The sequence below is a fragment of the Haliotis asinina genome, chromosome 8 (assembly GCF_037392515.1).
Source record: "Haliotis asinina isolate JCU_RB_2024 chromosome 8, JCU_Hal_asi_v2, whole genome shotgun sequence".
Lineage (NCBI taxonomy): Eukaryota > Metazoa > Mollusca > Gastropoda > Lepetellida > Haliotidae > Haliotis > Haliotis asinina.
Genome location: NC_090287.1, coordinates 31,128,984 through 31,142,998, shown reverse-complemented (window position 1 = coordinate 31,142,998; position 14,015 = coordinate 31,128,984). Strand labels below are relative to the sequence as shown.

General features: G+C 39.0%; 1 protein-coding gene across 1 annotated transcript; it reads right to left on the bottom strand.

Annotated features, from left to right (window-relative positions):
* Positions 1 to 7,892: 7,892 nt before the first annotated feature.
* On the bottom strand, positions 7,893 to 14,015 carry LOC137295213 (uncharacterized). The gene is made up of 5 exons (XM_067826533.1): positions 13,822 to 14,015; positions 12,083 to 12,174; positions 11,264 to 11,382; positions 10,486 to 10,558; positions 7,893 to 9,742 (listed from the first exon to the last, which is right to left on the bottom strand). Exons 1-5 carry the CDS (start codon positions 14,013 to 14,015, stop codon positions 9,570 to 9,572), a joined length of 651 nt encoding a protein of 216 aa, XP_067682634.1. The 3' UTR covers positions 7,893 to 9,569.

Here is a 14,015-nt window from a genome sequence, read left to right as displayed (position 1 = left end):
TGTTGGCTTGCCTGTGCATGTGTTTGTGACGGCTAATATCGATGTGGAAGATTAAGTGGATATATTCATGATTTCTAAACATTTAGATGTGACAATAATTGGAATCTGGCATCTTGCAATGGACCAAGATTTGAGGAGAGTGTGATTTTGTTGCTGTTTGTTGTTGTTGTTGTTGTCGTTATTGTTTAAAACTACTTGGTGGTTTGCCACCATGTTACTTATTTTCATTTCGTGTTTCCAACAAAGTATACTGAACAGCAACAGAAACGCAATTCAAGTCACGTTTTTCAATAGAAGACATAAACATGAACGCCTACTTTTACGAGATTTAAGTATATTCGGAAATTGCGCTTCTTTTCCTGTTCAGTGTATTAAGTATCGTGTATGTTACTGTATGTGTGTTAGAGGCGGGGTGCAGAGTTGCGTCTCACAGAAACCTCAGGTGATGAGTTCGCATTACAATTAGGTCGAATCCGGATCCAAGAATACGAGAGGCAGTCCGTGTTTGTGGGACGCACCAAAGCAAGTAATGCTGCCTGTCTTCATCAGTTTGCTTATCGTCCATCTCAAGGAACGTGTAATCAGCGCTGTTTCATGTGCTGAATTGATCGAGTTCTGCTCAGCGCCTCTCCAAACAGCATTTCAGTCATATCACGGCGTGTCATCTCGATAAAGAAAAGAAAGCGATGCAGGTCTCCGGCGTTTGAAATGTACACCAGTCCACTAATAGAAACGTTATCAGTGAGAAACCTATATTTGAACTCATGTATCTGAGAGAACTCAGTGATTGTGGTCTTTAGACGTCTTGAACACTTGATCCTCATTAGCGTTAATCATTTCTATTTGGTATTGGTATTTTCATATATTGCTTACATGGGGCATAGACCCATGGAGATTCGGAGTAATATTGATTTTCGGTAACCCATGCTTGTCGTAAGAGGCGATCAACGGGATCAAATGGTAATCCTTGCTGACTTGTTTGACCCAGGCCATTGTATCCCAGCTTAGCAGATGGATGCTTAAGATGCTGGTCACCGGATTGTCTGGTCCTGATTATTTACAGACCGCTGCCATAAAGATTAAATATTTGCTAATCGCAAACAGCAATCAAATAACATACTTAAGACATAACACAACACCCATTATCCCGCATTGATGAATTTAAACATGTGGGTTCTGACACGTCTTCCAGAAGTGATGTAGAGGTTTGTGCAGCGCCTTGAGAATTTGAAATGAAAACGTCATTATTCTTATTGTCAGGCATATTTCTCCACATTGACAGGTTGACAGAATGTGACCTGTATCTCCATGTGTTCTATCTATTGAATAACTGTAGGAACCCAAAATAGCCTTCCTGATTAAACGGTTCAGTTCTCATCAACGTGGTACTGAAACGTGCCTAGGGTAGGTGGGCAAATTGTGTGGAGACGTCCTGGAGCCATATATCAATGACAGGCTTCACTGGCGAGATATATAGCTTATCGCTCCCCATCAGCACTGCTCGTCTAACTTGAAATGACTGGTATAGATAGCCGATGTTCCTCGGTTGTAATTTGTCAGCTGAAAACGACAGAATACTGGTATGATGTGTGCAGAGATTGGCAATGTCTAGACCGGACGACAACGCATTATCAAAATGCTACCACATATATCTGCTGTAGGTCACGTCTCCAAAGCTACGTTAAACAGATTGAACCGCAGTACCCAGAACAAACAGCGCCATGTGTCTAATTAGTTTGCATGACTGTCAATGTAAATCGGCTCTGTCGTTCACTACACATAAGGAATCACCACACTCATTAAGCAAAGTGTTCTTAAGGGCAGTGATTTTGTATTTATTAAACTGTAATCAATTACTGGGCGCCTTCGTTACCGCTTCAAAGCAAATCAGGATGGACAGGTCGAAGCACAGTCCAATCACCATCCATATACGACAACCAGCCATCACGTCAACTTTCAGCACACATTTGGTCATCCAGCATTTGACTTTATCCAACTTTGAGTATGGCCATTTAGTCATCATCTAACATCCCGTGAGACAGTTCGAAATCGTGTTAGACCATCTGGTCACTGTTAAACATACAATTGTACCACCCGAACACTGTCCAACCTCTAGTAACATCATCAAGTCACCATCTAGAACCCAGTAAGACCATCTGATATCCAGTAAGACCATCTGATATCCAGTAAGACCATCCGATATTCAGTAAGACCATCTGATATCCAGTAAACCTATCCGATATACAGTGGAACGAGCCATTATCCATTAAGAAAATATGGCATTCAGTAAGACCATTTAATATCCAGTAAATCCTACTGACATCTGTATGAGCATTCGACCTCAAATAAAACCATCCAAAACACCATCCAACGTTACCCATGAACATCCAGTCACCATCTGAGATTCAGTATGACCATCATTGACATCCAGTAAAACCCTCCGATATCCATTCAACATGCAGTGTTGGGACAGTCCAGTGAGGAGGGACGTACACTAAACCGTGCAATGACATTCCAACACAAACTGCAGTTATCCAATCACCATCCGACATTCAGTATACCCCCTAGTAACCGTACAACACCCACTGTTGTCACCCAACGCTAAGTAAACCATCCAATCGCCATCCAACATCCAGACCAACCATCCGTAAGTAAGTCCCAAAACATATGAAGCACATTTAAACTTACCAAGATTTTTAGACATAGTGTTCTTGTGTTTTAAGTGTGGCTAACATTTCCTACAATCACCCGCACCTGAGGGGATGGTGCAAACCCAACTAGGGTCCATGCAGGTAGCAAAGGTACTGTACGTCCCCATGGACCCCAATCTGGTGATCTATATTCTGTTGTTGGCGATCTATAGCCTGTTTTTATACTGCATTGTCAAAATAGTGATGTTAGTTTTAACTTTCCACGCTACTTTTAATTATAATTGTGATTTTCTAGTTGTTTGACTGTCCTTCGTCGACGGGGTTTTATAATATACAGATAATGCATTTCAGTTTTAAATGTTCTCGTCACGATTTGGCTGAAATACTGACGATGTGACGTTAAATACTAACTCACTAACTCATCAACGACCACCCAATCACAATCATACATTCCGTGTAACATCCAGTCACTATCCAGTCACTATCCAGTCGATAGTTACCATTACATCTCCACATTTCTGCTATACTACCAACATTGGGTCTTAGAAAGATGTCCTTCGAGTGATCTTGATGAAATCCTTCAATTCAATAAACTTTGTTCTGTGAATCTTTCATATTACATCTCAACGAAACAGATATAGCAGTGGAATGGTCATTTTCTTCATTATCACACAATCCTAACATAGATCAAGCCTACTCTCACGACATTACCTCTGTAACAATAATTATGGGCTGTTGCAGCATAAACGAACCCTTTACGTAAAATGCCTATTTTCGTATTCACATATGTGACTGGTCCCCATCTAATGACAATCACGATAATTAACTCTGGTGTCATTACCACAGTCTAACTGCAGACAGGATTTTCGACCCGAGTGCATCAACTGAGGCTTGTGTTGCCCTCGTCGAACCATGCCGCGCCAGTGGAGCTGAAGGGACTGTAGGCTCTACATGGCTCAAGTCGTTCATCAAATCTGTGAGTGGAAAGCTGGGGATTGCAGGCGATATCGGAAATATTAACTGTGGACAATTCATCAATAAGCTACCACACATGATGACAATTTGGCCTCACATTTGCGCTCAATATTGGCGTATTTGGAGGTCAATCCCATCTTTACACCCTTCGCAGCAGTGCCAAGGGGTGAGACCCTGCGGGAAAGGTTCAATTGTCATTCAAAGACTGTATATCTTGGAGTATTGGGGATTGAACTGAGACGATGGTTCTACATCAAGCGTTAGGGTGTATCAGCTGATTAACACCGGGCATGTTTCCACTTAATAAATGTAAATCTGTCGTGAACAGTAGTTACATTAACACTTCTACCGACGTTGTCACTGTCGATGGTCAGGCAAATGCTGTTTTGGTTTTTTTTTCTGTTGTCTGCCAACCCTCAAAAGGTTTCAGCTTACACATTGTCACGTTTTCCTTAAGTGACTGTGCTTTCAATTATTGTTTATCAAATGCCTGTATACCATATGTATCTTTAAGTTGCTTAAATGTCGAGTAACCCCTCTTAGGCGAGTAAAATCGAGCCAGCTCTCTAGAGTAGATGTTACTATGCCACTGGTATACTTTGTGCTACAAAACACACCTCCAGCAACTGGGGTGCACAGTTTACGATTGTGTATAGAAACTGCCTCATCGACGCTTTACACATAAGCTACATAAAATGACACCTCGTCACATTTTGTACCCAGTCAGTAACATATTCTTCCATAAATCCATGCAAAAATGTCAAAATGGCATGACGACGAAGATGTAAATCTTGGTTTTATGGGCATCACAGCTGAATAATAACGATTCTGTGTCCCAAAGTAAGTTTACTCGATTTCCATCGACTTTGAAGGTATAATAATACATTTTGCGCTGTGGGTGAAGCTGTCCTTCGCAGAAAAACATTACCACTTAATAGATGGTTTATATTATCAGTTAATTGATGATTTACATTAACACTTAATAGAGGGTTTACATTATCACTGTTCTTTTGGTGGCGTCAAAGATGCGAATGTCACAGTTATAACAAGCTTGTAGTAACTCCATCCTCGTTTCGTCCACCCTTTAGTTAACGCTTACGTCACAACTGACGTCATCACCATCCTCAAACCTATTAACACATCAACAAGAATTATCTGAGTATTTCTTCTTTATAGGTAAATCAGCAATCACAGGTGAGGTCGGTGATTAGGTGATAATGATTAGATGACGTGGTTAAAATGAACTACTACTTCAAAATTGTTTCACTTACGTAACGAAGAGCACGCGTGTATCTGTGTGTGGCCGCCACGATTAATCCGGGTTAGAATGTATATACAGTAGTTCATGCTTGTTGAAAGAGGCGACTGACGGGAAAAGGTGGTCAGGCTCTGACTTTTGACATGTGTCATCGTTTGAAATATGTCATCGTATCCCAATGGCGCAGATCAATGTTCATGATGTTGATCACTAGATTGTCTGGTTTAGACTCGATTCGTTACAGACCGCCACCGTATAACTGGAATATTGCTGAGTGTAGACGTAAAATTAAACTCACTCACTATTCTGTATGGTATTATTGCGCTACTTTGCTGGTATGCCATGCCGTTCAACATTAGATACACTCAATGGCGACAAGTCCTTGCGTTTATCCATTAAAGTCGAAGGACACACAAGGTAGCAACAACGTATATGCCATCATGGCACTGTGGCACCTTTACCTCGATCGTCCACTTACCAGTCAAACGTTCTCTACTACATCACAACCGACCTCTCAACAGCAGAATATATAACAGAATAATACTATTTATTGCATGGTATAATTACACTTGAAAAAAAGTTGAAAAAGGTTGAAAAACACCTTTAATCACTGTTCATGTTTTGTGCACGCTGTGGTGGCTACTTGGACCTAGGGCTACTTGTACCTAGAAATAGTAAAGTCATCATAGAAATCATACATAATTGCAGATTTACCACACAGGATCATATCTCGATTCATGTACTCGAATCATTCGGCTGAATAAAATGGCAGAATCTACTGCTAAATCCATTAAAACATCACACCTTCGTTTTGAAAATAACCAGGAAGATGATGTTTGTAAATGGTTACCAAGTTACGTCCCTTTGAGGTACCAGGAAAACGCCAGTATGGTTAGGAATCCCAGAGTTTAAGTGCTAATAGACACTGAGATATCTTTCTGCTTTTACAGAATATACTCACTGAACTATTCAATATAATCTTATGTGCTCTGTCGATGTTATGGTTATTCTAACCAAGGTCACAGCGTGACCTGGTGCTGAAGTGCTACAAAGTCCAGAACAGATTTGCTCTCCTTGGCACGCATAGTATGCGATGTTCAAATTCCAGATTCACTGTCACTTATTGTGGTGTGTCACTCACTGTAAATTCTGAATACTAGATCGATCCGGACCTTTGACACAGACTTGTCAAAGTTCTGTAAAACATGACCTAATCACTACATTTACTCCGAATATGTTCGCGACAATATTTGTGGCATTAAGCATTAAGTCATTATTTCAAAGGTTTATTCCAACGGTAGGACTAAATGATCCTTTGTCTTTCATCATTTGTGTAATAGTGGGTCCCTCCACGTCAAAGTACCCGGATGCGTGACGTTGATGAAGTCAGTATCGAAGAAAGACGGAAATGGGTTGGTATCCTTTCCCGAATTAGACTTTTACTTTTTCAGAAAACGAAAAATCCTCTGATTCACACAAAAGTCCATGACAATGCTAATTTTGACGTGGATATTTTTTCAAAAAATTATTTTGTGAATCTCAGATTGTCTGTTAATGATATGGACTTAAAGCCATATGCACCATTTGGTAAAGAAAAACATGTCAAGGAAAATTTCCCTCTGACAGTTGACTGATGAGAACGACAAAGGTGGCCGACATACTGACATTAATATTAATATTCAGTTAATAGAGTATCCGAAGCCAGCTCTTATACTGTAACGATAGCCAACGATTGGTCTGTAAAATTGGAGACCAGTTTAAAAAAGGTAGCAGTTAAATTAACAAAATACGCCTTTTTGCCTAGTGACGTGAATTGCAAGCGAAAGATTAGACAGTGATGGACAAGGACAATGTGATTAATCCACGCGGAGTTGCATGATCAAAGACGTGTTCCTTGCCATCAAAGTACACGAGCATGTTTCATATTACTCCCTCCATAAATCTTCTGCAGGTTTCGAAGGCAAAAATGGCAATAAAAACACAGAACGATGACGTTACATGTGTTTGGTGCTTTTTCCGTAATTTCATTCTGTTCACATGTTAACATTGTATTAATGCATTTATACGGAATAAAACTGAGACAGTGTGATTCCCGTAAGTTCCGTATATGTAATAGGGTGCATTTGTGTTTTGTTTTTGTTTGGGGGCATTCAAGACCATTCGTTAAGAAAGGACACATTCACTCTAAATTTCGTACTGCATTAAGCATGATGAAAGGGAGGTAACTCAGTCATTAGACGCTTCAAACACCCTAGTAAGGTAAACATTGCATGTAAGAGTTTCACGGACTTTCAGTTGATATCAGCTTCCCTCTTTTTTCAGATAACAAGAATGTCATTACGCAGTTTTTGACTGCATCTTCATGAAACCGTTTGATTCATACACACTTGCCATGTATTTGTCATTGAAACTTTGAATGATAACGATTCTGTCATTGGATGAAGAACGCTTTCGAGTAGGTATCTTGTATCTTGAAACGTCTCTTTCTTCAGTTGATTGTAATTTGTTTCTTTTTTCTCTTGTCTTATCGATAAGTTAAGAAACGGGTGATTTTAACTCCAGCTGGTACAGGAACAAAACAAATCGAGTTTATGGTAAATGACGAGAAGCTGGACAAGAAAATATGCGTTCTTCTAAATATTAGTACAGATGCTGGTACTTTCACCAAACACGTGATCAAAGCTTGAACTTCACCACCATCATGACATTGTCACCCGTGTTTGTATAATGTTGGTATATGTCATTCCTGTTTGTACAAACATGGGTTACTTAATAGTTGATATGCTTGATAAAAAGTACTACCATCTTTGCAAAAATGGTTCATGAAAAAACAGAAAGAAGTATAAATCCAAACGTCAATTCTACGTAAGTTGACACTACACAAAAAGGGAAATGTTACGAAAAGAATTATAATTCGACATTGTATATACAGTATGTCTGCGCGGGTCGATGCATTGAGAGACAACAAGCTTTCTTTGGTTTATTTTGACACATATTTTATTGTTTGGGTTAATCACATCTATTTCATTAGTACATGGATGCACTATTTCAAACAAATTTAAGCATGTAGAGACCGATTCATAAATTAATAAATGTATATACACTATTAATTGAAAACATGACAACATGACGTCTACTTTCAATGAAACTATAGATAATTTGCTCAAATGAATGAGTGATGCTAATGTTTCAATCTGGGATTACTCGACATATCAGTGTAGACTAAAGCCCGACGTTATCCAGTTATTGAGGGTATTGTTATGCTGCTGACAAATAGAGAAATACATTTCTATATTTTCCATCATGCGTGTGTGGCCATAGGTCTCAATACATAATACAATAATATGGGTGATATTAAACAATCATTTTCGGTTCTTGTAAGGAACATGGATGAATGTCATCAATTTTGTAAGCAAGATATGATGTTAACATAAGTTTTGAGAACATCTGTATTGAGGATTTCCTGATCACATGATATAATCAGGTCGAATTTTATTAAGGAACCCACAATCAAGTTTGTCAGTAATACACTCTAAACACCTGTTAATTCCAAACAACCCACGTTATTAAAGTTGAAGAAGACAGTAACATACATACGTGTTACTCAGACAACTTTGAGATCCATTCTCGAAAGCTCTTTTTTCACAGAGGTTTAAACTGCCGCCATGCCACGGTTGATCAGAAGTTACAATATGCAAAGCATAAGAAAACCTAATGATATCATATGATATCAGCTGCCTTAATTTTATTTCACCTTTCAGTTCAAGATTCTTAAAGTTACAGGTGGTACCAGCAGAGCAAAATTTATGTATCATCACAATTCAACAGTGATGCCAGTGACGCAGCTAGAATCGTAAATTCGAGAGAAGATTTTTGAGAAGATATCTCTAATGAATATGGAAAGGATTTTCTCGCTGTTACTTACTAATATGTAAATCTCATGATGTAATTGAATAATTCAACGGCATTTACATACCGGTCTCAAACATTATTCTCATTTTTAAGATTTATAAGATTCAAACCGACCAGGTATTTGAACCAGTACTTTCTGGCAGGCAATTATATACACGTATACTGTTTTGCATATCTTTCGTGTCGTTGGGCGAAGTTTCGCACGCTAGCGTAGGTACCAACTATTTCAGAATGAAGGTTATTGTTCCAATATCAGAGAAACTTTCTGAGTAACACTGATTAGGGTAAAATAGTGTTGAGCAAATGCTTGGTTCTCTTCTCATGTCATTTATTCCCACGGCTGTTATTCTGGCTTTGCAGTCATCTGTTCAATATTTTTTGGGAAAATGTATCACCCATTTATGAGAGCAAGGGGTACAAGTATTAAAACAACCCCGGTTATCCAGCGTATTGCATCTTAATTAACTGTGGTAAATATATCAGCGTTTCACAGCCAGTACCCTCTATCCTCAACACATCGTTCTTTAAACAGTTTCGTTCGATATTATCTGCGACGTGGAATAAAGAAAAGGTGGATGTTTAAAGACTTTAAATAAATTCTTCTATTATCAGAGTTTCATTGATGTTAAGTAAGTTAGAATTTTAGGTCGCATCGGCTGTATTTCAGCCATATCGTGGCCCATCATCAAAACAGAATAGAGAAGTGAGACTGGCGAAGATGATGACGATGCTGATGATGATTCCACAATGCCGGTGCCTTCTGTAGTTCACCTTCAGCCTTGAATGTGCACACACATTTTTTGACATTCAAACATAGTCCTGAAGTTATTGGCGTTAGGGCTGCAGCCTCCATAGACGAAGGGTTCGCAGAGTCCTGATCTGTAGTTGAAGTAGTAGCGGATGATTTTGCCCGTGCAAAGACCTATCATCGGGGGAAGCAAACACGCTGCAACATGGAACACAACATGTCAACAGAAGCAGATAAAATATGTAAAATATATGTCAATGCATAACAAACGAACTTTCACTCATAACACTCCTATGTAACAATTAAATGGACAAGCAATATCTATAACAAAAAATATGGTAGCACCCTAAAATTTGTTAAGAATTTATAAAGTTAATCGTGGAGAGTTTATTTATACTATTTTGTAAATGTACTTAATGGGCACTTTAAATAACATGTTAGAACTAGCAGTGAAGTACCTGATTCAGCTGAGCTTGAGTGAAAGGAAGGAAACAGTGTCAAAGACAGAGAAAGACATATAAATAAAACACACCAGCATCATGTTTGATTCAAACGGCCAAACCAAACAGTCTAGAGAACGTGGAAGACAGACTTAAATCAGTTGCTGCACTGTATGTTTCAACATGTTTAGAGTGCCCATTGAGCACACATAAAATTGCATCTCATCACAATAATGTTTGCATATGCCTATCAAATTTTAAGGAGCGCCCATATTTTTTGTTTGTAGTGTCTTATGAACTTGCACAAGTTAAGGAAAATATCGTGGCGTGTAAATGATCATGAGAAGTGCAGCAACAATATTCTAAACACGTTGCAGACCGGATTGTGCAAGAATACTCGCACACACATTAAAAATGAATGAATGAATGAATGAATGAATGAATGAATGAGTTAGTAAATAACGTGGATAAATCCAAACCAAGAGTTTTATTGTCTCTTACCTTTTGGTATTGGGAGACAAACAGGCCTTTTTTCGAAGGCAACACATCGGGTGCCAAATCGGCATTTTTTGCTCTGTTGAAAGATCGAACATCATTATACAGTATCCCTGCTTTAATCACATATTAAGTTACATGCACATGGGAAGAACTCCAATGCTCTCCAATGATATTTTGTAATATATCAGATGTATAGGTTCGTCAAAAGAAAGATCAGCTTCAATACATTATATTCAGTGACAGAATGGTTTCGGAGACAAGTACATCCTTAACACAAATCGATACCATTTCCTCCGTAGGCGTTAGTGGGTTAGTAGGCTCATCTCAAAGGTTCATTTTGTTACTTAGATCATTATACACTTACTATACACCACCAACATTAATTGACAAATTAGTCATGATTTCTTTTCTTATCCAAACATTGTCATTACATAAAACCTTTTCTGCTATTAGCATATGATACTTTCGAGTTTGTGAGTGAGTTTAGTTTTACGCCGCACACAGCAATAGTCCAGCTATATGGCGGTGGTCTGTAAATAATCGAGTCCGGACCAGACAGTCCAGTGATCAATACCATGAGCATCGATCTGGGCAATTGGGAACAGATGATGTCAACAAGCATAGTTGCTTTTTATAGCAAGCATGGGTTGCTGAAGGCCTATTCCACCCCGGACTTCACGAGTTGATACTTTCGAAACCTTATGGGGAAGTGTGCAATTTATGTAAGAGATACAAATGTATATGAACTAGTGTCATGGTATTCTTTGACATGTTACATTACCTGGCAAGGATTTGGAGGCAGCCTGACCTCGGACGGACACTGGCATTTCTCGACAACTGGTTTATGTTGACACATTTCGTTACACAGAAGTGCAGATGGGTGCCCTGACCTTGCGAGACCTGAAACGGAGCGTTAACTGAATGTTGAACAAGGAGCAAATGCCGATGCTGCAGCAATCAAGCTCATGAGATTTCTATTAGGCTTAACTCGAGCTGGACCATTTCTCAGAATATCATCCTCTGGATTGACTTGACTTCTTACGGGCAGCCATCGTATAGCGTGAAACCTGCTGAGTGCGGCATTAAACAAGCACTCACTCACTCAGCCACTCCCCAGTGTGAAAACTGTACCTGAAGCAGTATGAGCAGTTTAAACTGGCGTTGTATTTCAAACTGACCAGAAACTGTAACAACAATTACTGAAATCTTAATCTCCACTTTGAATGAAGGACTGTGATTGTTGATGGAGGTTCACACAAATACTTAGTGTTCATGTTGAGGCGATGGTTCCTTATCACGGTGAAAGTATCTTCAGTGAGTCAGTGAGTTGGGTTTTACGCACAGTTTAGCTATATCACGGCGGGAGATACCAGACATAGACTTCATACATTGAACCCACCCATGTGGGGAATTCAACCCGAGGGGCTTTTGGCGTGACGAGCGAACCACTAGCCTACCCAATCGCCCCGAAGGTATCGTGAAGGCTATCTTTTAATATTTAAACATCACCCATACATTCTTCCTGCATCAAAGTATATTTCATTGAGACAGCAATGTTTGCTGTACGTTATGAGATACAATGCAAAAGCTAGAGATATACCTGGCTCGGATGGTTCCCGAGATCTTTGACTCGCCACTGAAAGCAGGATACACGCCATGAGGCATCCAGACAACCCGACACGTGGTTTCATCCTGGAAGCATTATTGTCATTAAAGAGAGGGAGGTGCGTTGTTTTATGTCATGCAACATTTCACAGATAGCTGGATCTATCGTGGTCATAAACCTACAAGGAATATTTTCTCTTCATTGCTCCTTGTTAACTTTATCTAAACCCTGGGCAAAAGACAGGCCAGGTACACAGGAAACTGGATTTGACTTCAAAATTACTTCAAGTACTCCTATCCACGTATTACAAGGCTGAAGCCAAAACACATCTTAAGTCAGGTCCCCAAGAATGGCATCTGTACGTAACTCAAAGAATACCTATTTCTTTTTCGCCGCGATCACACTTTGGTGTATATTATATTTGACGAACCTTAAACTTTATTCTTCTTCAAGAAACAATCCAAAGCACTGGTGTAGTTGAACCATATATAAAAGTATTATGGCTTACAAAAGAACACAGTTGAGCAAAGACGTCCTTGAAATGCATGACCTGACACAATGACGGACAATATCTCCACTTTCTTTCATTCAGAATCATCCGTCATTTACTTTCAAACTGACAAAAACATCCATCTCTCAGAGTGAATGGCTGCTATTCACTTCCTAAAATTCACGGTGACTATGTGTTTTAAAGTATGAGGTTAATTACAGTCGATGAACTATGTACACATAAGTATACTGACCGAATATACTGATCATGAACATACCGAATATTAAGTAAACTACGTTTATAACGAACTGACGGATAGAACGAACTGTTTTGCACGTAGTCAAAAAGTGTAATAATGAACTACAGATATACCAAATACAACTAGTGGCTCTTTATATGTCCAATTCCATCAATCATATTCTCCTTAGTAAGTGAATATTATCATTTTTATAAAATAAAAATACCAACAAGTTATTTGTAAATTTTGCTGTCACCAAACAAAGAGTCATGTTCTTTGACCTTGACTGTCCTATAGAGTGTACCAAACATTAGCCTCTGAACCGGAAGTGTTCAGGGGTTAATGGGTGATTGATAACTTAACAACTTGCTCCCCGTCGGCAAAATTCTACATCCACTATATTATAACCCCAGGCCTTATGGTTTCATATCAGCGCTATTTGATTTCTTTAACGAAGCAAGGTTTTCTGACATATACGTTGAAGTTAAATATACCATTTCTATTTCACAGTATGAGTTCCGTATTCACTCTATTGCAAATCATTTCCTTCGCATTACATGTTACAAGGTACATTCATGTCAAATCGTAAACTTTCACTCCTTTGCTACGAGAAAAGAAAAGGAGAAAAGGAGATGAAACCTGATTTAGTATTTTGAATGACTGGCTGTATACTATATATTCACGTGTCTGTTATGTTTTAATACACAGTCGAGCGTAAAGGTCAAGGTTAGAGGTCATCTGCGTCCCGAGATGTGTCATTATACTACTATACACTAAAACAAAGTTATTAGGATAAAACGTACGTTGAAATCATTAGACCACAGTTTGATTGGATATGACTTGATAACTGAACATTACGTCTGTATGACAAAGAATTAACGTTATATTTTCTTTTGCAAATCAGAATGAGAATGTACATGTCAGTTACTTCCCGAAATGAACGCTTTAAAAACCTAAGGAATATTCGAGAAGATGGTATGTATAAAAGCATGTGTACTCACCCACCTGGTAGTGTATGTCCGAGAGAGAAGCAGGATTGTGTTTGTTACGTCATCGACGTCATAAAGTAGCGGCGCCCTCTCGCGGTTTGACTTCCTGTCTAGTGAGGCCAAGTAGAGGTGCAGTCCCGGGCCATCCTCGTGGAATGTACGAGGTCCACACAGGCCATCAATCTCAATGTCATTGCTTCTTATTTCCAT

Excerpts from the sequence above, each read along its gene's own strand:
- LOC137295213 (XM_067826533.1), bottom strand. The coding sequence starts at position 14,015 with ATGGAAATAAGAAGCAATGACATTGAGATTGATGGCCTGTGTGGACCT. Across the intron at positions 12,175-13,821 it reads TCTCGGACATACACTACCAG|GATGAAACCACGTGTCGGGT; the intron begins GTGGGTGAGTAC and ends TAATGCTTCCAG. Across the intron at positions 10,559-11,263 it reads TGCCTCCAAATCCTTGCCAG|AGCAAAAAATGCCGATTTGG; the intron begins GTAATGTAACAT and ends ATCTTTCAACAG.